The sequence below is a fragment of the Taudactylus pleione genome, unplaced genomic scaffold (genome assembly GCF_031769625.1).
Source record: "Taudactylus pleione unplaced genomic scaffold, aTauple2 ptg000016l, whole genome shotgun sequence".
NCBI lineage: Eukaryota > Metazoa > Chordata > Amphibia > Anura > Myobatrachidae > Taudactylus > Taudactylus pleione.
This window is the reverse complement of record NW_028284418.1, coordinates 12,771,034-12,795,000: the sequence shown is the minus strand read 5'-3', so window position 1 is coordinate 12,795,000 and position 23,967 is coordinate 12,771,034. Positions and strand designations below refer to the sequence as shown.

At 45.6% G+C, this 23,967-nt stretch overlaps 2 protein-coding genes across 2 annotated transcripts in view; one reads left to right on the top strand and one right to left on the bottom strand.

Moving 5' to 3' along the window:
• Positions 1 to 23,967, top strand: part of BTBD17 (BTB domain containing 17) — a 160,367-nt gene that overhangs the window by 61,890 nt on the left and 74,510 nt on the right. The window lies entirely within an intron of this gene.
• On the bottom strand, positions 7,919 to 23,285 carry LOC148540909 (uncharacterized). The gene is made up of 5 exons (XM_088474614.1): positions 23,099 to 23,285; positions 20,577 to 20,683; positions 19,235 to 19,407; positions 13,920 to 14,293; positions 7,919 to 12,100 (listed from the first exon to the last, which is right to left on the bottom strand). Exons 2-5 carry the CDS (start codon positions 20,636 to 20,638, stop codon positions 11,990 to 11,992), a joined length of 720 nt encoding a protein of 239 aa, XP_088330740.1. The 5' UTR covers positions 20,639 to 20,683; positions 23,099 to 23,285; the 3' UTR covers positions 7,919 to 11,989.

Below are 23,967 nucleotides of genomic sequence, written 5' to 3'. Positions count from 1 at the left end.
CGAGCCACAGGCACCTCAGTTTAAGATGGTGCCCGGCCGGAGTCGGGTCACCCTGCGGGGGGGGGCTGCAGGAGCAGCCCCCTAAAGCTTTTTATTTTAACTTAGTTAAATTTTTTATTACTATAGTTTTTTTCTCCAGAGCGGCAGCGCTGGGCTGTCTGTACAGACGCCCACGCTGCCGCTCCTTCTCCCTGCTGGCGCTGCGACACCAGCACTGAACTGGGGATCGCAGCGGGGGAAGCCAGAGTCTGTACTAGCCGGACTCTGGCTTCCCGCGGGACTGCTGCCGGAAGACGCCGGGGAGATTAAGGTAAGCCGCGCACCGCTTATTAGCGGCGGTGCGCGGGTTCCTTGTAAATGCAGTCCCATGCCCCCGGTCTAGGGGACAGACCGGGGGCGCTAGCGGTGGCGGCGGGCCCCCCCTCCAGCGGAGGCATACCCAGCCAGACCACTAGACCACCAGGGTAAATTATGCGGCAAGCGGGATGCCGGCAACCCGGGGGTTAAATATGCTAGCCAGGGGAGGAAGCCTTCCCTGTCTAGCGGCTCCTCCCCTCAGCTCAGCGCGCCTTTCAGCGCAGAGTCTGGCGTCGCTGAGCTGCAGATACTCGGGCCACTCCTCCTCTGAGGTCTCCAGCAGCCATTTTCTCTGTGGCAGCGCAGATACTCACAGGGAGCACGCGGACCGGTCCCCCTGTGTACCTCTCCCCCGACAAGGACAGTGTACACAGCACTATAGCCCTCCCAGACACTGAATCTGGGAGGTTGATTGTAGTGGAAAGGTGCAGTGAGTATATCTTCCTGCATGGTATGTGACTTTTGCTAGTGCTGCCTGTCTGTGTCTTTTTTCTACTTACTGTCAGCTTATACCTATCCCTTTCCTTCTCCTACAGGTGTGCGGGGAAAGGGTGTTTCTACAGACCTCGCCTATATAAATCACGTATTTGTGAGGTCCGTCACATACAGTTGTGTGCTACACAGTACCATATTGTGGGCTGTTGTTCAGCACACTGGTGAGTGCGCACGTTTTCTTCCTAAGTCATGTCTGAGGAGGAGATTGAGCACTCCGGGGCTCCGGTATTGTTCTCCTGCAGGCGTTGTTCTGCAGGAGTGGATAGGGAAGATTTGTCACAGGACGGCCTGTGCGGACGGTGCCAGGCGCTCCCTGGTATGTCACCATGGGCGATGTTTTCCCAGGTGCTGGTGTCCATCGCGGACCGTCTGTCGGTCCCGACTGCCGCCCCTACTAGGGCGTTGCCTCTGCCTGCCATCCCCCATTCCCCGGGTATCCCACAATTATTGCAGACTCCCCCGGGGTCTCAGCCTGTTGGACCCTATGCGGGGTTGCCAATGTATATTCAGTCCACCCCTGTGGCAGAGCAGGCTGTGGTGCCGTTACAGGGTCCTGTGGCAGCTCCTCCACCCTGGGTGGATGCGCTTTCCCACACTGTCCAAGATTTGGCGGCAGCATCTTCGGCTTTTCAGTCGATGTTGCGCAGTGACGTGCCCTCCAGGGCGTCTAAACACTCAGTCATGGCGCAGGCTGCGCATCTTTCGGATTCTGAGGGGTCCTCGGATGATGGTGAGGTGCAGGATGACTCAGCCTCAGATGCCTCAGTCCAGGAGGTAGACACTAAGTCTTCCATCAATGTGCGGGCTCTGGTTAAGGCGGTGCGGGCCATTCTTCTGATTGAGGATGAGGCACCCGCTCCCAAGTCGAGGTATCCTAGTTTAAAAAAAGCTAAGGTTACTTCTGCAGCGTTCCCCTTGTCTGATCAGTTGACTGATCACATGGTGGTGGCCTGGCAGACACCCAGTAAGCATTTCCTGCCACAGAAACGCTTGGCGTCCAATTATCCATTCCCGGAAGCACATTGTAAGAAATGGGAAACTCCGCCTGCAGTCGATTCCCATGTAACACGCCTCATCAGGAGTGCTACTTTGCCATTGCCGTCTATATCCTCGCTGAAGGATCCTACGGACAGGAAGGTGGAGACTTGTCTAAAGTCTATTTATTCTCTCTCAGGGGCTGTAGCCCGGCCGTCCATGGCCATCTCCTGGGTGGCCAAGGCCATTGAGGGGTGGGCCAACGCCTTGGAGGACACGTTTACGGATGAAGCTCCGGACGTCCAGAGGGCGTTGTTAGGACAGATGAGAGATGCCGCCTCCTACATTGGAGAAGCATCGTTGGATGCTAGCCTGTTGACCTCTAGGGTTTCGGCGGCAGCAGTGTCTGCTCGTAGATCCTTGTGGTTGCGGTCTTGGAGAGCAGACGCGGATTCAAAGAAAGCCTTGGAGGCCTTACCTTTTAATAGAGAATTACTATTTGGTCCGGACCTGGACAAAATAGTAGATACCCTGGCAAAATCCAAGTCAGCCTTCCTCCCTTCAGCTACTACACCTGCTAAGGTCCGGAGCTCGGCCTTTCGGGTTCAGGGTAAGGCAAAGGGTCAGTCCTTCCCGAGGCAGTCCGCACCCAAGACCGCCTCAAAGCCAAAGAAGCAAGCCTGGAGTGCTAGGCGCCCTTCTTCCAAGCAAGAAGATAAGCCTTCTGCGTGATGGGACGGGCCTCCCTCTGGGGGACCCCAGAGTGGGAGGCCGACTTCTTCAATTCGCCCAGTGCTGGCACAATACCACCACGGATGCCTGGGTGCGAGAAGTGGTCTCCCAGGGGTACACCCTGTCTTTTCGGCACAGGCCGCCTGGCCAGTTTTTTTGCACAAGTCCTTCTCAGGACAAAACCAAGGCCTTGCAGGTTCAGGAAGCCATAGAGGCCTTGCTGACGGCGGGGGTCATTATACCCGTGCCACAGTCTCAACGTGGGATGGGGTATTACTCTACGCTGTTTCTGGTGCAGAAACCCAATGGCTCTCATCGCCCCATCCTCAATTTGAAGTCCTTGAACAGGTTTCTCAGGGTTCCCAAATTCAGGATGGAAACTTTGCGTTCCATCATTCTGGCGATGGAACCAGGGGACTATATGGTCTCCCTGGATATCCAGGACGCCTACCTCCATGTGCCTATAGCAACATCGCACCAACGGTTTCTGCGGTTTGCTATTCTCCACAACCACTACCAATTCAGGGCTCTACCCTTTGGTCTCTCCACGGCACCAAGGGTATTTACCAAGGTGATGGCGGTCATGGCGGCTCATCTTCGGAGCCAGGGAATACGGTTGCTACCGTATCTAGACGACCTCCTCTTGCTGGCAAGCTCCCCGGAGGTACTGATCCAGAATCTCCACCTGACGGTCGCTTGTCTACAGGCGCACGGCTGGTTGATCAACTGGAAGAAGTCCTCCCTCATCCCATCACAGCGGATGGTTCATTTGGGGGCCCTGCTGGACTCTCGTCAGCAACGGATTTTTCTGACTCCAGAGAAGGTCTCCTCCTTACAGCTGCGGATTCACAGTTGTCTGAGCAGTGGCAGAGTGTCGGTGCACTCAGCGATGAGAGTTTTGGGGTCCATGATGTCGGCATTCGACATGGTGGAGTTTGCCCAGTTCCATTCCAGGCCCCTGCAGGGGCTGATTCTTTCGGAATGGAACGGATTGCCACACAGGATCCGCTCTCAGATGCTGGTGTTGTCCTCGGAGGTGCGTCTGTCCCTAGCCTGGTGGCTGCAGACGGCTCATCTCCTAGAGGGCGCCCCTTTTGGATCCCAGAATGGGTTCTGCTCACGACAGATGCCAGTCTCCGGGGTTGGGGGGCGGAGTTCAGGGTCGTTGGTCGGCGGAGGAAGCGCTTCTTCCCATCAACATCCTGGAACTGCGGGCAGTATACAGAGCCCTGCAGTTGTCCGGCACCGCTCTTCACGGAAGGGCCGTTCAGGTGCAGTCAGACAACGCCACCACGGTGGCGTACATCAATCACCAGGGAGGGACTCGCAGTCGAGCTGCGATGTCGGAGGTGTCCCGCGTCCTGGCTTGGGCGGAGCGCTATCTTCCAGCTCTCTCGGCAGTTTTCATCCCAGGAGTCCTCAATTGGGAGGCAGACTTCCTCAGCCGTTACGACGTGCATCCCGGGGAATGGTCGCTTCATCCAGAGGTATTCCAACTACTCGTGGACAAGTGGGGGCTGCCATAGCTGGACCTGATGGCGTCCCGTCACAATCACAAGCTGCCTGTGTACGGGTCAAGGACAAGGGACGCAGGAGCAAGTCTGATAGACGCGCTGTCGGTGAAATGGCTGTTTCAACTGGCTTACTTGTTCCCTCCGATATCTCTGCTGCCTCGGGTCCTGCGCAAGTTCAAACAGGACGGAGGCACACTGATCCTGGTGGCCCCAGCGTGGCCCAGAAGGACGTGGTACTCCGATCTGCGGAGCCTGTCCATCGACGCTCCGTACCTCCTACCTCAACGGCGGGACCTGTTGTCTCAGGGGCCCTGTCTTCACCCGGATCTGGGTCGACTATCTTTGACGGCGTGGCTCTTGAGACAACCGTCCTGAGGTCTCGGGGCTTTTCTAGCTCCATTATTACCACCATGCTGAGGGCGCGCAAGCCTGCTTCCGCGAGGATCTATCACCGAGTGTGGCACACTTTCTTTCAGTGGTGCGAGGCCAGAAACTATGATCCCCAGGTGTTCCGGGTTTCGCGTATTCTGGCTTTCCTTCAGTCGGGTTTGGACTTAGGATTACGTCTTTCTTCGCTGAAGGTGCACGTGTCTGCTCTGTCGGTGTGGTTCCAGCGCAGGATCGCTGCTATGCCGGACGTACACACATTTTTCCAGGGACTTTTGAGAATCCAGCCTCCCTTTGTGCCACCTGGGGCCCCGTGGGATTTGGCGGTGGTTCTTCGGGCCTTACAGGGTCCGCCTTTTGAGCCCTTGGAGTCAGTGGAGCTCAAGTGGCTAACTTTTAAAACGGTTTTCCTCTTGGCAATTGCTTCTGCCAGGAGGGTTTCAGATTTGGGGGCGCTTTCTTGTCGTCCCCCTTTTCTGATTTTTCATCAGGACAGAGCGGTGCTTCGCACTCGTCCTGAGTTCCTGCCTAAGGTGGTTTCCAGGTTCCACATTAATCAGGAAATTGTTGTACCAGCCTTTCAGTCGCCTGATCTTTCGGCTGGGGAGGCTTCCTTAGACGTTGTCCGTGCACTCCAGGTTTATGTGGACCGGACTAGTTCTGTGAGGAAGTCGGATTCTTTGTTTATCCTCTTTGGTTTTCACAAGAGGGGTTGGCCTGCCAACAGACTCTAGCCCGTTGGCTTAATTCTGTTATTATTGAGGCTTATATGCAGGAGGGTTTACCTGTTCCAGCCTCTGTTAAGGCTCATTCCACTCGGTCTGTGGGCCCTTCTTGGGCTGCTAGCCGTGGCGCCTCTGCTGTTCAGCTCTGTAAGGCGGCCACCTGGTCTTCCATTCAGACCTTTTTGAGGTACTATGCGTTTGACACCTTTGCCTCTCAGGATGCATCCTTTGGGCGCCGGGTTCTCCTATCAGCACAGGAGCGTCCCCGCCCTTAGTTGGACTGCTTTGGGACATCCCCAAGGTCACCCTGTGGACCCCTATGGACCCTGAAGTAGAAAACAAGAGATATGGTAAGAACTTACCTTTGTTATCTCTGTTTCTACGAAGTCCATAGGGTCCACAGGGCACCCGCCCTGACGCACCTGGCTTCATATGGGCTCTGTGACTGGTCACCGGTTTTCCGTCTCCCATTTCTGTGAGTATGGTTCTTGTGTGTTCCAGTCTTCCGTCTCTCTGTTTCGTCTCCTCCTCCAGCCTGGGCTGCTTACCAACTGAGGTGCCTGTGCCTCGGGGGCGGAGTATAGGGGAGGTTGGACCCAAGTGCATCCCGGGAGCAGCTGAAAGCTTTAACTCCGTGGTGCCCGAGGATCCAGCTATACCCCAAGGTCACCCTGTGAACCCTATGGACGTTGTAGAAACAGAGATAACAAAGGTAAGTTCTTACCATATCTCTTGTTTTTTTTCTTACTTCTCATGCATGATGGTTATAATTATTCTTACGGTGGTATTCAATTAGGTGAGAATATCAATAACCCCACAGGTGTTATTCAATTTGGTTTTTTTCATTTTTTTGAGCGCTGAGAGGTTTGATTTTTTTCAAAACCCCAGAGCACTACCATTTTTTCCTAAAATCCATATTTTTAGTAAAAATGGTCTGGAATTGCTCTGAGACCCCTGCGGCACCTCCCCCTAATGACTAATTAAACAATTGAAAGTTTCCAATTAGCTTAGTCAGTAATTACTCACCTTCCAAAGCACTGTCTTTTTCCTTTAGGCTGTCGGGACCCAGTCGTCTGCAGCAGAGTGTATGGTAAGTGACTGTGTGTCTGTGACCCCCGTATGTGTGAGTACTAGATCTCCCACCTTTAGCTAATGCTGGGTACACACTACACGATGTCGTCCGATCCGGCGGATCGGAGCAACATATCAGGCACATCGTTGTGTGTACCCATTATGCCGCTGACGCGCACTCCCACGCCTCATCAGCAACATCCTCCGTCGGGCCGACGGGGGATGTAGTTAGCGAGGGCCATGCTGCATTCCACCGTCGCAGCCAACATCGTTAAGTGTGTATGCACTTGCCGATGCCGGCAACCCCACTACAGATATTGGGCTGGGTACACATTGTCTAGTGTTTACCCAGCCTTCAGATGGCCACACATCTACAGATTATCTGTCCAACTAGCCAACTAGTTGATTGGTTGGAATGAAAATCTGGTAAGGTATGAAAGCAAATGACAATCAGCAATTTGCTCCCAAACGCCAGAAAATGGACAAAAGCTGTTGTTTGAACAAACTGTTTAGATCAAACATTTAACAAACTTGTCTGACGACAATTTTCATCTGTTTTCTAGCATTTAAGAGCAAATTGCTGATCATCATTTAGTCCCATATGTTACCAGATTTTCAGTCCAACCAATCAACAAGTTGGCTGGTTGGATGTTAGTTGGTCTAGTGTGTGGCCAGCTTTAGTTTCTAGGACAATTTTGTTATTCACCTATATGCTTTTATTATCTATGATCATTGTATGATTCTATTTTGTTCTTCCCTGGTTTGAAAAGCACTGTTACAATGACCATATTTTATTCTGTGCACTTTTTTTTTTTTTTTTCTTTTGTACCCATAAAACTTTTCAATAAACAGAAAAAAAATAACATTCACATATAACTGGAACATCCACTAGTATTATTAATGTCCCAATCAGTTTGAAAGAAGGGAAATGGGGTAAAGGAGCGTTGCTTGCATTTTCAGGGCATGCTTCAGCATTCGTATCCTCTTTGTCTATGTGGATGCAAATAGAATGGTATGTCTGCATTGTTTATGTTCCTAGCATTCTCCTTGTTACCTTACCACTGAGTAGCTATGTACTTTGAAATAATGGAACTTGATTGAATAGTCTATTTCTAGGCCATTTGTACTTTACTAGAAAGTCTACTCAACAACCCATTTGTGAGGTTGTCTAATGTTGTGGCATCTGGGATTCCTTCACACATATAAGGGTAAAAATAAATTCCCACAAAAGTGGAGTTGTCTATAGCAACCAATCAGATTGAAATAATTTATCTAGTACATTATAAATACATATAACTAGATTCTAATAAGTTTCTATGGGCAACACCAAGACATTTCCTTTTTTTTTTTTTTTTTAAAAGAGGTTTTCGTAAATATACCACCAAATTAGAACATGGCCAGGTTCAGGAGACCCACAAGTGATTGAATAAAATGATTCAACGATGTAGATCATATTCACTGATCTGTGCAACAGCACTGCCCAATCTATCATTGTTGGGGGTGTGATGTGGTGCCGATAGAGATCCATTCCTCCAAATAGAGACCGGAAAGGCACGTGCTCCATGGACAATGGGAAGAACAGATAGCCATGGCTAGTTGGGCTCCTGATTGGAGCGATTCATTTTTTATCAGCTAGAACTACATGTAAAACACACACAAAAAAACAATGTCAAAATATTTGTATTATCAGAGAAAATAGTGCAAAGAATAAAAGTTTGTACATTGATATATACACTTCTGATGAGCATATATTGAATTTCAAGAGATACAAATGTTGTACAATGGAGTACTGTAACATTAAAAATAACAATAAAATTATATATATTTTATACACACTCCACTTTGTGCACATATTCATTTTAGTCACTAATCACTCCACTTACAGACTTCCATCATATTTATTACAAACATAATATGTATAAAAGCAAAACATGACACGTCAGGATTATCTAATTTTCATAATTAAGGATTTAAAAATTTCCTGTACACTAAAAAAAAAAATCTGTCATTTATACAGAAATCATGATGAGGTTAAACTTGCACTCTCTTCAACGCACACTTTATATACATCTGTTCAAGTCCATTGATATTGAAAAAGGGACTTCCACAAGTTTTAAATACAGCGATTTTCCACCCACCATTGACTAGTTTATTGGCTTCATGACTTTGTACTTTTATACATTGCTTATTATTTCAGCATCAGTCTGCATTTTGGTAAAGAATGTAAATCAGGCAGTCAGAGGGACTGGACAGAAGTAGGTTTTACATGTTGGTTTTGTTTGTAGGACAAAAATAAACCCTCAGAAATTATAGGAAAAATAAAATGTTAATGATTAAAGTGCATCTTGCATTTATCAATGATGTAAGGCACAATACAGTGGACTCTGCACATAGCATTCAGAGAAACTGTGCTCCTTTTCCTGCACAGAGATTCAGAGGGTGTCAATGTCGCACACAGTTGGTGAATGTGTTAAGTCTGCGCATGTGTCCCGACGGTTAACCCCTGGAAGAAGCAGAACAAATTTGGACACAGTCCCATGGATTTCAGTGAGTGTTTGTGGGAGGTAATAGGGGAGTGGTAAGCGTGTCACTAACAGCGACGCTATAGCTCTGAAGAGGACACCATGTTCAGACTGAGAAATTGCACCCACCATACAGCTGGTACAAGCTTTGATAAAGCGACCAATGGAATGTCTAAATGTGCACAGAGATAGATTAGTGCCGCTGCAAGTGGGCATCCACCTCTGGATCAGGCCCCATGTGTGGTGTAGGGACATGAATCCACTAGTCCTGCGGTAGCCAACCTCAGTCCTCGAGAGTTACCAACAGGTCACACAGCAGGTGCACAGGTGTTATTACTCACTAACACATTTGAAAAGATCCACAGGTGTAGCTAATTATTTCACTTGCGATTCTGTGAGGAGACCTGGAAAACATGCACTGTTGGTAGTTCTCGAGGACCAGGGTTGGCTACCCCAACACTAGTCCGTTACACTGAATCTATTAACTCTCAAAATTGGAGACCTATCAAAGTGTTATATTGTTGGGTTTTTTTGCAACAATTGTATATGCTGTCAGCACACACACCTATGATTTCTAATGCTGGGTATACACTATACAATTATCTGTCGATATTTGTCCAATCTGGCTGGTTGGAATGAAAACCTGGTAATGTATGGGAGCAAATGTGATTCGACCATATGGACCCAAACACATGAAAATGAACAAAAATGATTGTTCAAATTGGTTAAATAATGTTTGATTTAACTAATTTGTCTGAACAACCATTTTTGTGTTTTCCAGTGTTCATGAGCATATGGTCAATCATTTGATCACATACATTACCAGATTTTCAATTCAACCAGCCAGATTGGACAGATATCTGTATAGTGTATGCCCAAGCATAATAATTACCAGTGAATTTAACCACTTGTCTGGCTCTCTCTGTGAACATGGTCGCATCTAATGAAGCCATGTCAGAGAAATTCATCAGTAGCTGCTGGAAGCTAATGTTCTAGCAGCCGCTGGGCTCAGCCCAGCCGCCTGGCCCCTTGGTTGCCGCAGCAACCTCCCCCGTTACTGCAGCTTATTGGTCCATTTGCTCACAAACCTCTGCAGCTTTTGGCTTGGACTGTACAATGAATCACAGCATGCCAAAAAAATGGCTGGGTGGAGTATTCCCTGTATTCCAGTAAATTAAGCTTTATGGGCAGTATCCAAGTAGCGCAAACATTTTTCGTGCGCTATTGGATCCCCCTTGGGCTATCCTATTACCCCGGAAAGCTGGCACTTAGCGGGGGATTGTGTTTCATGGACCAGGTGTGCTTTCTCACAAATACAGCCCTTTTTTTTCCATGACAAAAATAGTGGCCTAAGGGCCTGATTCAGCTTCAGCTTAGCTATTCTGTCTGCGCTGATATGCTAATGCAGCAGGAGGCATCACGCCTCTTGGTGCATTACGTATCCAACGTGTCTTCGGACACTCTGCGTACCATCGACCGGCTAAGGTGACCCATGGGGTCACGCAGCCGGCCGTTGCAAGGAAGAGGCCAGGAAATCTCCATCAGCTGACGGGGTAACCTGCCCCCCAAATGGCGGCGACACGCCTCCGTTTCAGGTAACGGACGGCTGACACACCTACAGAACCTAGAAACTTTGAGGGGGCGATTGAAATTAATTTTTTAAATCGCAGCAATTAATGGGCGCCCATTAAAGACAGGCAGGCAGGCTGTGACAGCCAGACAGGCAGGCAGGCTGTGACAGACAGGCAGGCAGGCTGGCTGTGACTGACAGACAGACAGGCAGGCAGGCAGGCTGGCTGTGACAGACAGACAGACAGACAGACAGGCTGGCTGGCTGTGACAGACAGACAGACAGACAGGCTGGCTGGCTGTGACTGACAGACAGACAGACAGGCTGGCTGGCTGTGACTGACAGACAGACAGACAGGCTGGCTGGCTGTGACTGACAGACAGACAGGCTGGTTGGCTGTGACTGACAGACAGACAGGCTGGTTGGCTGTGACTGACAGACAGACAGGCTGGTTGGCTGTGACTGACAGACAGACAGGCTGGTTGGCTGTGACTGACAGACAGACAGGCTGGTTGGCTGTGACTGACAGACAGACAGGCTGGTTGGCTGTGACTGACAGACAGACAGGCTGGTTGGCTGTGACTGACAGACAGACAGGCTGGTTGGCTGTGACTGACAGACAGACAGGCTGGTTGGCTGTGACTGACAGACAGACAGGCTGGTTGGCTGTGACTGACAGACAGACAGGCTGGTTGGCTGTGACTGACAGACAGACAGGCTGGTTGGCTGTGACTGACAGACAGACAGGCTGGTTGGCTGTGACTGACAGACAGACAGGCTGGTTGGCTGTGACTGACAGACAGACAGGCTGGTTGGCTGTGACTGACAGACAGACAGGCTGGTTGGCTGTGACTGACAGACAGACAGGCTGGTTGGCTGTGACTGACAGACAGACAGGCTGGTTGGCTGTGACTGACAGACAGACAGGCTGGTTGGCTGTGACTGACAGACAGACAGGCTGGTTGGCTGTGACTGACAGACAGACAGGCTGGTTGGCTGTGACTGACAGACAGACAGGCTGGTTGGCTGTGACTGACAGACAGACAGGCTGGTTGGCTGTGACTGACAGACAGACAGGCTGGTTGGCTGTGACTGACAGACAGACAGGCTGGTTGGCTGTGACTGACAGACAGACAGGCTGGCACCAATTAAGTATCACTCCCAATTAGACCAGGTTTAGCCACATAACATTTCTGCTCGCCTCTCCAGGCGAAAACATTACAATTACCCCCCTGAAGGGGGGTGGATGTTAAGGAATTCAATTCAATGCGATGATGAATAGCCACAGGCGGGAGCTCCCGAAGCTATTCAATACACCGCGTTGTTTGCCTGGTCGGGAATTGGTTAAGTCAGAGAATGCCGGTTCTGGGTATTTACGCACGAGAACCGGCATTCTCTGACTCAAGTGCCAGCCACGCGGCTGTTAGCGCTGTGTTAAGCAGGAAAACAGCTGCACGCCTGTCACTTATCAGATTTCTCCTCGCATCTTAAGGGTGCGAGAAGAAATACATTAGCCCGCAAAAACAGCGAGGTGAACTGAATAGCTGTGGGAGCTCCCTCCTGCGGCTATTCATCACCGCATTGAACTGAATTCCCCTCTAAGAGACAAATCATTTTCAACTTTGAGTGAGGGATTTTCACTTATGCTGTAAACAAATTCAGGAAGGCATCACAGTCATCGGCATGTTTATCAACAAAATTCCTTGTTCTCCGCTTGATAGCCTGGATGTCTTCATCTTCCTGGAAAGATTCCTGTAAAAATACATTGTGCCTATTAAGCATAGTATTTAATTAAAAGTTTCCACATGGTAAGAATGTTACTTAAATATGTGTTCACCCCCCCCACCTCACAAGAACTAGTAAGCTGAGCACACACTAGATGATGTGCAAACTACAAGATGGTCGTTCCAATTTCCCTTCATCGCCAGAACAAACAATATAGTGCATACACACTATGTAATCCTCCAAACGGTATATCTTGCATCATTTGGTCGCTAGAACATTAAATGTATAACGGTAACATGTTGTCCGGTTGGAAGTACACACTAAACGATTTTCACAAAATCGATAACAATATTTTCAGATCTTTCTGCACTGCAGGTAGATCAGAAGATGAGATGGACGAACGGGAGCGCGCAATAGTGCGTTCACACTAGACGATCTGACGTTCCAATTAGTCTAAAATCATCAATTTATGTTCTAGTGTGTACTCAGCTGTAGATGCAATACCCAAATGAGCTTCAATTAAAAGGACAGAACAGATTGCATTTTAGACAGATCTGATGAATTATGTAATGGAAACTCAACCTTTAAAAACAAACAGTCTTCAAGGCAGATTTTGCTATCTTTGAGGCAGATTTTTATAGGCCCTTGGATATAAATTAATATATTTTATATACATGGCACCAGTGTCCATAGTGCTGTACAATGAGAATTATAATAGAATACACTTCAGAGCAGCTACTTGTAGGCTGTTCTGGATGCAGGATTTAAAAAGGTAATATAAAATGCAACTTCATGTTTTGATTTCAATATTATTGCCCTTTTAAATTCTATAGCCAGAACTGTTAACAAGCAGCAGCTTTGAAGGCCAACAACATTGAAAATATACCCCTTAATTTCATACATGTTGTTTAGCAGTGTTTGTGTACGTGTTATTTTAAATATGTTTTTTTTTGGGTGTCTGATAAAAATGTTTCAGGACTTCCCTAGACTAGGTTCAGAGAATATTAGTAGTTTGTAACTAGGTGGTTAGGACCTGCTATACTGCAGGGGTCAGGGAACTTTACCTTTTGCCCCAAAATATATTTAGATACGCCGATGTTACCCCCTTGATTTGAAAGGATGGAAATCTATTGTAGTGCCCCTATAGTTATGCCCCTGCAGTAGTGCCCCCATATAATGCCCCTGTAGTAGTGCCCCCATATAATGCCCCTGTAGTAGTGCCCCCATATAATGCCCCTTTAGTAGTGCCCCCATATAATGCCCCTGTAGTGCCGCTTGTACAAAAAAAACCCAAAAACCATTTACCTTAATCCCCTGCATCTGCCGCCCGGCTGCTCCTCGGAACTATGGGAGAGACGTCATGACATCTCTCCCATAATACGCATGGAGAGAGCCAGAAGCTGGAGTTCAGAAGTCCAGTCTCCAGCTAACGCGGCACTGCAGGGAAGGAGCCGGGCACCAGCTGGTAATAACATCTCAGCGGCCGTCCGGCTTAGAGCCTCCCTGCTGCACAGCCGGGCATGCATATGAATCATTCTATATTATAGAATGATTCATATGCATGCCCGGCTGTCTGTCCATTACCCCCAGGAATTTCATTTTTACCCCATGTGGGGTAATTTACCCCTGTTCCCCGACCACTGTGCTATAGGATTAGGCTGGAAACCAATCATATTTGCAATTCAGTGAAGGATTTTAAAATATAGCAATACAGCTCTATTGATAAAATCCACTGAATTACAGCAAGGTATATTCTACACATAAAATTGGACCATCTTTAGGTCTGTTTTAAGCTGGTGACAGAGGGACCACCGTATAAGTCACTAACCATTCTGATATACTTTACCTCATCACTGACGTCATGTGGAAAGGGGTATGAAGGTCCTGTGAGCTGAATGCCATTTTCTACCAACTGTCGTAAACTTTCGGCAACTAAATGTAGCTCCTCATCTTCATAAGCGTAGATATTTCCATTTTCTGCCACAAGAATGATCCACTGCAAGGTAGTGGCCATGCTTCCAGGATCCTCCAGAGTGCCAAGGATTTCCATTTTTGTACTCTGAGAGAGGTATAGCTCTTGCCATCCTTCAAGCATATACTTCTGACCCATGTAAAACGTGCCGTTCAGATCACAGATTCGAAGGTACATGCCCTTGGTCAATGGGAACAAGGTTTCCTTATTTTTTTGCACAAAGTTTGAGACCAAGTCAAGGTCGTCGGCTACAAAATTAGGGAAAATGAAACCAGTCAGTCTTATAGATTTGTTAAAGTTACTATGCACAGCTCCAAACAACAAGCCTAATTCTAACATGGGAGGCACTTCTACTCCCGCTGGACAAACATGCAATGAAGGACAAGAAACATGATTATATACTTTTCAACACTTGTAAAACTCAGTAGATTTAGGAATTTCAGAATCCATTCAATTTAAAGGGTATTCTAATTTGAACAGTTAAAAAGGGACTGTTTAAGATAAAGAAATATGGACCATTCAATTTGTAAAGAATGAAATAAAAGATAAGTTGTTTGCATGAAGTTATCCCGAATGACCGTGTATATCCATCCTAGTCATGTGATACAAGCATCAGGTCACTTCAGCTGGGAACTGTAAGCTTTTGAGCTGGGCCCTCTTACCTCAGTCTGCTTGATAATACCCAGACTTGTTTTATTATGGTGTTGGTTCTGATTTGTAAAGCATTGTAGAGTATGCTTACCCTATATAAATAAGGTATTAATTCCCTTGCTTTGGCTCAATAAGCTGCATCATGAGGGGGAGCTTGGAAGAGAGCGGAGTGGGTAATTTCCTAGTAACAGACCAGTAGAATCCGCACAATAGTGTTCTCTTGTGGTGGTCTTTAGGTAAAGATGCCATAAGGAGAGATCAGAATTTTGGAATGAAAGTAGTGGAATAAAGATGATTGGACAGTTGTGTAGCTAATGCATAAGCTAGTGGGGTCTTCTCTAGATAAGCAAAATAACTAGGGTTGGAGGGAGTTCCGAAGTTTGCACCCCAAAACCCCAATTCTGCGCTTTTTTTTTTACACCCATTCATAGGCGAAACTTTTTCACAGGTTCCATTGCATTGAGTTTCCGCACCGGCGAAAAGTCTCCGGAATTGAATAAGGAGGAAACTTTCTGCATGGCGAAAATGACGTCACGCACGAAACTATCACTGAAAACAGCTTTTCGCAGCTAATTGAATATGGCTTTAAGTGTGTGAACAGTTTAAGAAACCTTTGACAAGTGGAGAAAGTACAGGAATAAGTCAGTCTTAGTACCCATACCACTTCGGCGGTACAGGGGAAGGACACCAGCGATAGTTTAAAAGTTAGAAATTACCATTTAAAATAAAAAGATAATTAGGCACATCTGCAAATAAACCTTTTGAATAAAGTAATAAGTTTATCATTTGTTTTCTGATGTACAGTAGAGCATGAGCAAATCCAGTGAGATCAAACAGTAATATGCAGCAGTCTTGTTCGAGTTTAGAGGCGTTTTATGAATATTTATAAATCCAATTCCCATTAAAGGGAATTGGAATCAGCTATTGAATTTTATATAGCTTAAGGTCTTGTAACAAATCTAGGTTATCTAATGGGAGACTCACCCAATTCAGTTATTGAAGCAGATTCAGGCTACTGTATGAGTTTCTTTTGTTTTTTCTGTCTCTCTCGTCTTGGCAAGTACAAGGCACTTGCTTCTATAGGTCTGTTTCCCACACTGTGCTTCTAGTGATAGGAAGTAGCTTTAAATCTTGAAGGATTTCACACTTTTGGTTATGTTTAAACCATTGCATTTAATAAACCAAACACCCAGCAATATTTAATCTGATGTGATGTGACCACAGAATTTTGAATCAAGTTTAACTTGCTTTCTCTGCGATAATGTGGAGGGTGATAGGTTTGAATAGAAACAAAATAGTGGAATAGACCTTGTATTTTGCCAATGTGAAACATGACTATAAACCCAAAGGTCTTCCAATTATGAAAAGGTGATACTTAGCTCATTGTTGCCGTGGAGAACGGAGTAGTGTTGTGATCCCTTCACTGGACGCCTGTTGGAGGGTCTAGCGTGGTTGGTTCTGAAGCTCTGGACTTGGTTCGTTGACCCTGAGTAAAATACTCGAAACTTGTCCCAAAGTCCGTCATGGTGGTTTAATAAAAAGTTAGACGTTAATGATACCGCACTCTAGAGAGTCTACATTATTGTTATTTTTTCCATAACTTCATCCTTACCACTTTACAGTATCTCCTCATTGTACTTGACACAGTTTATGAATATCACAATTGATAGAAATGTATTCAAGGTTTTAGTGTAGTAGAGACAGTAGCCGCTGGGCTAGACTGCTGTCATTATCACTTCTTTGGAGCAGGATAAACATTATATGGTGATAAACCTCTGCATTTAGTGTTCTGTGAGCACAGTCCAACTTCCAGCAGTCAGGGAGGAGGTCAGGTAAATGCAGAATAAATCTTTAAAAGGTAGTTATGCAAATCCATTATGGCCTCAGGGACACCTTTGTGCCAAATATTGTACTTGCCGTTTTCTACATCTTCCTGGTGTTCTCTCAGGTAAGCTGGATATAAAAACCTTTCACAATATTTGTCTCCCTCTGTTCCTTAATGTTGGTTTCTAAGGGGCATTATAAATCCGGAGCAATGTTGGGTCAAAATGTGCAGCTGTGCACATCGCCATTATTTATGGTAGTCCAGCATCGCTCATTTTACTGCACACCCTAATGACGATGTAAAGTAAAAGAGGTAATGCTACAGTCAAGATGGGCCACCACACTGCTCCGAACTGATTTGCCCCTATATGCTGTACTCAAGTCAACAGGGCTGAGATATCTCTGGATAAAGCCTCCAATGCAAAAGCATTACAGTATCAGTAGTCACATCAGATATCTTGTGATCATCCTTCCAGTGCTGCAATGCACTGCTACTTCCTTAAGAAATCAGTCGGATGGGGGCCAATATGTACTTTTTCAGTTTAAAGAGACTGCTGTAAGTAATTTTCAGCATTAAGCTTGGTGAAAAGCAGAGTATTTCAGGTAAACCTTGGGCTGCCGATAGGTCACAACTGAATTCTACACAAGGGCCTCCAAAACAAGTTCATTCTATAGAGTATTTTCCAGAGAAGAATCAGCTTCTTTTGGTAGTACATTACAATAAACAACTATTATGTGTAATAAATATATGGGGGAGAACATTAGCCAAAATATGAAAAAAAAAAACCACGCTCTTCCAAGATTCCTCCCATAGTTTAAACGCAACTACATCACAGATATTCAGTCTTAAATGCACCTGTCTAGTCTCTCAGCTACAGGGTTAGTTTATAAAATTTGACAGTCATAGGGCTCAAGATCTAAGGTGTCTTATCTAGTTCTATGTCCATCCCCCTTCTTTGTGGTATACCACCATAGTACATGGGTACGCTGTATTTGTGGGCAAATTCTTACTTTAAGAGCCAAAAGGGTGGAGCCAGGACTAGGAAGACATATAGGGGTGCCGGCATCATTTGGGACTGTTTGAGGTGACAATCATTGTTTGTGACCGTCACAAGATTGTGCAAGTGTCACACACACAACATGACAGTCTAAAGGCAATATCCTATTAGCCGCGGTAATTTAGCGCTAATTGACTCGATCAAGATTATCCTATTATTGCAGATGCCGGCGCTTATCAGGGATTTGGTTTCGCCTGCTTCGGGCAGGCAAAAGCAAATCCCCAATAAGTAACCATTTTGTCCCTGATCGCGGTACCGAAAACATAGGTCTACAGATTTTTGCAAACCCTATGCATTTTCATGTGAATAGAGGTATTTATCACATGAAAAAAGGGCTATAATTGGATAGCCAGATAATGACCATCGGGCTTATCACGATAAAATCTATTTTTTTTCCGTGCTGCAAGTTACCGCGACTACTAGAATATACCGCCCTATGTATGATGTGGAGGAATTCTCTTTTCTTTTAAAAGTTCAGTATTTACCTAAAAAAATAAACAAGTAAAAAAAAAAAAAAAAAAAAAAAAAAAACTTACTTCAGGGAATCCAAAGAGTGAGGATCTGCATTGAACACGAAATCTATTGGGCCCACTATATGCAAGCTGCTATGAAGATCCAGCCAACACTGGATTCAAGTTTTAAGGCAGTATCCAATTAGCCCCGAACATTGTTCAGGCGCTAATTGATCCCTGCGATCGGTGTAAAATGGGGATTTTTGCCGATTATCCCCCTTTGTTTATTTAATTCCACTCTACCCCATTATTTCAAACAAAATAATAGGATATATCTCACGAAAACACATAGGTCTGCAAGCTTATCGCGGACGCTATGTGTTTTCGCCTGTTTTAGGTTGAAAAAAAAAAACGGCACTTATCGTAACTCATCAAATCCCGAAAAATATCCATGATAAGTGCAGATGTCGGGTGTCATTTCGGGACTAATAGGATAGCCCCACCGCCATCAATTAGCAGCACTACTTTAGCGCTGCCAATTGTATACCTCCCTTAGTAGCAGGGAAGACCTAATTTGAACTTTCCCTAACACTGCTATTGGGACACCAGGGAATTCCTTGTGATGGCATCATAGAATCACTATGTTTACCCTCCATTCTCCCCACCCCTCACAAACTAAATGCCATGGTCAAACTATGAAGGGGCACAGAAACCACTGTCCTAAATAATGTCACAACAATTTAATACACAGCGAGGTGCATGGAGTGCCTCCAAAACATAAAATACATTCTTCCACAATACCATAGTGGTGCTCAGGAAAATGAACAATGATTGGCCACTGTAATAAACAGTAATGTGCACAGTATGATATTGTGGTGATGGCACATACTGACGTTAAGAACTGAATATACACCATACAGACTCCATCACACACACACACACGACATGAGCAAGTTAAACATAAATGATTGTTTACTGCTGTTGCTGGAAGGTTTAGATCTGTACTAAAACTAGATCAACCAAACAACATTTGCTTTTATTAGTCTGGTACTAGATATGGTTTTAGTTCAGATTTACACTTCTATTGATGTCAGCCAATATTATTTTTCCATTCACCCACAAATCAGAAATGACTGCTTACTATAATTCCTACAAATACATGCTCACTATCTGACCAGTTACCATAGGGAGTTAGAGGACTTACGTTTCTTTTCCAGTTTTTGGATTAGCTCTTCGCCCTCTAAGCGACATTGGTGGGCTAGATTACATTCACGCTCTGCTATGGAAGACTTAGATAAATGAACAATTGTACCATTTTGTAAGGCTTCTTGCTGCTCCAAAGTATCTCCAGAACGTCTATGAAAGCCATTGTTTTTACTAGTAAAAAAAAACAAAGCTTGTTATATAGGGTGTTTCACTTGTAACTTTTAACTTAATTGACATTTAGTGAAATTTGACAGCCATACTGTGGTCTATGAGAAACATGAGGAAGTCATGGCAAGTGTTCGCCATTAGCATCCAGGCCATCTGTTCACATATGAGCAAAGTGAAGTCCAGCTGTTCACCACCTAGTCAGCACTGCAGTCCAAAATTCAAATAGGGGAGCCACACTGAGGATGGCAATTGGTGTAGTTCCCCTATTTACATTTTTGACTGTGCTGCAGCCTCACCTCCGAAGCTGCCACTGCTAGTCAGTAGGTATTCCTGCTTCTGACAGTGGTGTGTACTGTGGCGTCCACATTCATCATGTCTGTGTGTTACGTGCAGATATGAACCGGTACACAGCTGAACAACGCATATTTATTGTCCAGACATACTGGAAAACTGAGTCACCAAAGACAATTTATTGAATATATTTATATTTTTAAATTACTATACGTGTCAATTACTTTAAAAGTTATAAGAAAAACTTTGGGGCCAATAGCGAGTGAAACACCCTGTACTTATTTTTTTCCAAATACAAAAACAGTATTATATGGTAACTTAGGGTCTTATTTATCAAGCTGAATTTTCATTAAATTGTGTAGAAACTACCGTTTCTGTATAATTTTATGTATCCCGGCTATGTAACAGTTGTCTAATGCAGGAGACTTCTCAGAAATCTCCTGTAAAAGGTTAACTACGGCTGCAGACCACAGTCCCCATTAATATCAAAGAAAAGAATTTCAGGGTTTGGTCCCTTTGGTTTATGCCATCCTTAGATGGCGTAAACTGCTTTGTGCCTATCGGGGCATTGTGGGTTCCCTCTTGCAGCCTCTGTCTGGGTCCCGAATCGGACACTGAGCGCAGTGTCAGATTCTCAGGAGTCTTTTACAAATGTGAAAGACTCCTCCGATATGCCGGAGATGTAACTCACAGGGACAGCAGTTAGCTGTTCCTGCTAGTTACATTTAGTACATAACAGGGATCATTATGTAAAAATTATGCCCTCTTCGATACAATGAAACAATTGCAACACTTCCATAACTTTTCGTACATATGCCCATATCCATAATTAGTAATAAAATCAAATGTGCAGATCGCAAAAACCTCAGCTTACTACTCACTTTGGTGGGATGCATTGCTTGCAGGATTTATCTGTATTTGCATGAAATATGCAGGGCATCATCTCAAATATAAGTCTTTTCAATGTTCTCAAAACACAAAAAATCCCCTAGAAATGAAAAACAGTCAGATGAATACTAAAACTAGATGATGTAGAAATTTCACTAGCAGGGACAATACGTAAAATCACTTTCTATTCTGCTCAGACTAGTAGTTTTCACATAACTGGGCTCATATGGTTACAGTGCCAGGAGCGCACAATGGGGTAGATGTATTATAGTGGCACGTTAAGTGTCGCTATAACGCTTCCTGCTTCGCCTCTTTACCGAGGCGAAGCAGGAAGCACTACCGGTGAGATGTGTGAACATCTCACCGGCCGGAGAGGGGGAGCGTTAACTCCCCCCTCCGGCGCTAGTGCTGATGCGATGTGTGTCAGGCCCGGCCGGCTCCACTGAGCATGCGCGGGATCTCGCAAGTATCGCGAGATCCCCACGTGCAGCCCTGGAGCCGGTAGCCGCCACAGCGCTGTCCCTGCTGTGGGTATAGGCTAGTGCCAGGCTGTAGCTGTCGATAACGACAGCTGCAGCCGGCCGAACGGTCAGACGATCTGACCGTTCGTACATAGCCCAGGCTGTCGGCGCTGCTATCTTGTAGATAGCAGCGCCAATAATGAAAGGGGCGCACAGCGCCCCTGTCATTTACCGCCCAGACCCCCGATCATACATCGGGGAGAAACGGTATCAGCACACTTAACGTGCGCTGATACCGTTTCTGGGCTTCATACATCTACCCTAATGGGCCATATTCAATTTTTTTTTAGCGAAAAGCTTTTCGTTTAATTCAATTCCAGGACGCAGGTGAAAAGAAGTGCAAAATCTTTATTTTGGGTTGGAAATGTGGGGAAATGACTCAGAACCCTTGGGACAACCCCCCAAAAGACAAATCTGCAAAAATAACAAAAACCTAACACCCCCAAAAAAAAAGGACATGTCATTTTTGGGGTGAAAATGTAAAAAGTGGGGGGACAAGCATAAAAACTAGTGAAATAGGCTTCTGGGGGGGCTGCAAGGGTGGGTCAGGTGTTTTTGTGATTGCAGGTGCATGCAGCAGGTGGATTTTTCACATTTTAAAAAAGTTCACTTTAGAGACATAAAAATATGCTAGCACCCATTTTCAATTACCTCAAATTTGACTGGTCTACTTATTTTCACAAAAAATACTGCTTAATGCCATTCTTCACCACTTTCACAAAGACGCTAATAGCAAACAATTTACACAACCAAAATAGCTTTATTAGGGCTATTAGTACACATCTACATTGATTCCCTATGTTAGTGTGTGTATCTTTTTCAGGGGTACAGACTGATTACCCCAAATCTATCAAAACTTTTCGCCTATTTCATTTTTCGCCTGTTTTGCAATTGAATAAGGCGAAAAGCGGGGACGCGCATGGAATGATTCCGCCTCAGAAACAGGCGAATGAGGCGAAAAGTCGGACAGGCGAAAATGTTCAGACTTTTCGCCTCTAATTGAATTCTCTTCAATGGGTCTAAAATCTAATCAATTTCTATTCAAAGCATATGATCATTTACATGACACCATGACCGACTATCTCCACACTGTCAGCGAGTGCAACGGCCAGTACGCTCGTATCACATGGGAAGCCATGTTTATACACCCGATTTACATTCACAGAGATCCCATCAGAGGAAACACTCCATTAGCTCTACCACTGCAGGGTTAAGAGTTAGTCCGACAGAACATAAAGCCCCTGTACCTATAGTATACATGCATGTGAGCACAAACTGCTTATATGACACTAACATTCATGTGATGGGTAAGAAAATGTGGTTTGTCTGATTAGTTCCTTATAACTTACATTATGTACATCAAGGTCTAATCTAGTACAAGGCATAACAGCACAGAACTGAAGTATGACAAGAAATAGAATATGAGCTAAATGTTAGAGTCTGAATTTCAGGGAAAACCAACCTGGTGACTCACTATATGGAGTACAGAGGGAGTCATATTAGTGGCCATACAGGGTCATTATTTGCCAAAGGCAGGGACATTTATGTGCCACAAATCAGTCATTTTGTATCAAATGGATGTGTGGAACTTGGCCAGAGATCACAAAATGTCTGTAATATTTGAGGTTATCAAAGACAATACACACAACGTTTGTATGGGAACATACAATTTAATACAGGGAGTTTGGAGTATGACAGAGGGTGGGAAAGCGAGTGACAATCCTAATTACTAGCAGGCACCAGACGCTGCCTGGGTGGTAGACAAGTGACACAACATGAAGTTACTGGGAGGGAGTACATGGGCGTCACACGGGGCACATACAGCAGCTTTCCAACCCCGCACTGTACCAAAATATTAACGCTCTATTGGTATACAGAGCCCCTATAACCTCCATTTACCGTATAAATAGGAAGCATGATCTATGCCCTGCCCTGGAGACATTACCCCACCAACACATACTAAGCAGGTATAAAAGGGATCAAGGGCTACTTACCGGGCAGCTCAGGAGGGTGTATCCGGTGTAAGCAGGCTATACAAAAGGGATATACCTACGACCAGCGAAGAGGTATATCACTTTTGTATACACTGCCCCACCGGACGCCTTGTCCCCGTCTCGTCTAGATCTGTATAGTAAATGATGAGTAACAAACACTAAGATGGCGCCGGAATAGATTCCCCGCCCAGCGGAAACATGGCTGTCATGACGAAGGACATTCACAAGCCGTGACACACCAGTGTGCGTGTGCGTGTGCGTGTGTGTGTGTTTTTTTTTTTTTTTTTTTTTTTTAATAGAGAGGGCGGGGATGTCTGTACTGGCCAGGCCAAGGGTATTGTCAGCACAACTTTAGTATATAGCTCACACAACAACACCCTCTCTGAGAGTCATTCCATGGTAACTCACTGACAAGGTGACATAGCAAATAGATAGCAAATCTGTTAAACAGGTTATTCCACTTACCGAGCTAATATTTAAAAAAAAAAAAAAAACGCTCCAAATTTGCAGTTTTATTTATGATTGAATTAGGTAAAGTACATCTATTTTATCCCACATGATTATTCAAAATCTTTTTTTTTTCTTCTTATTTGAAACAGTTTGGTAGATGTATGATAACGGCACTTAACATGCCACTATAACGCTTCCCGCTTCGCCTCTTTACCGAGGCGCAGCAGGAAGCACTACCGATGAGATGTATGAACATCTCATCGGCCGGAGAGGGGGAGCGTTAACTCCCCCCTCCGGCACTACCCGCTAGAGACAGCAGCGCATCCGCCTTGTGCTGATGCCCTGTGTCTGTACCGGCCGGCTCCACTGGGCATGCGCGGGATCTCACAAGTATCGCGAGATCCCTGCGTGCAGCTCTG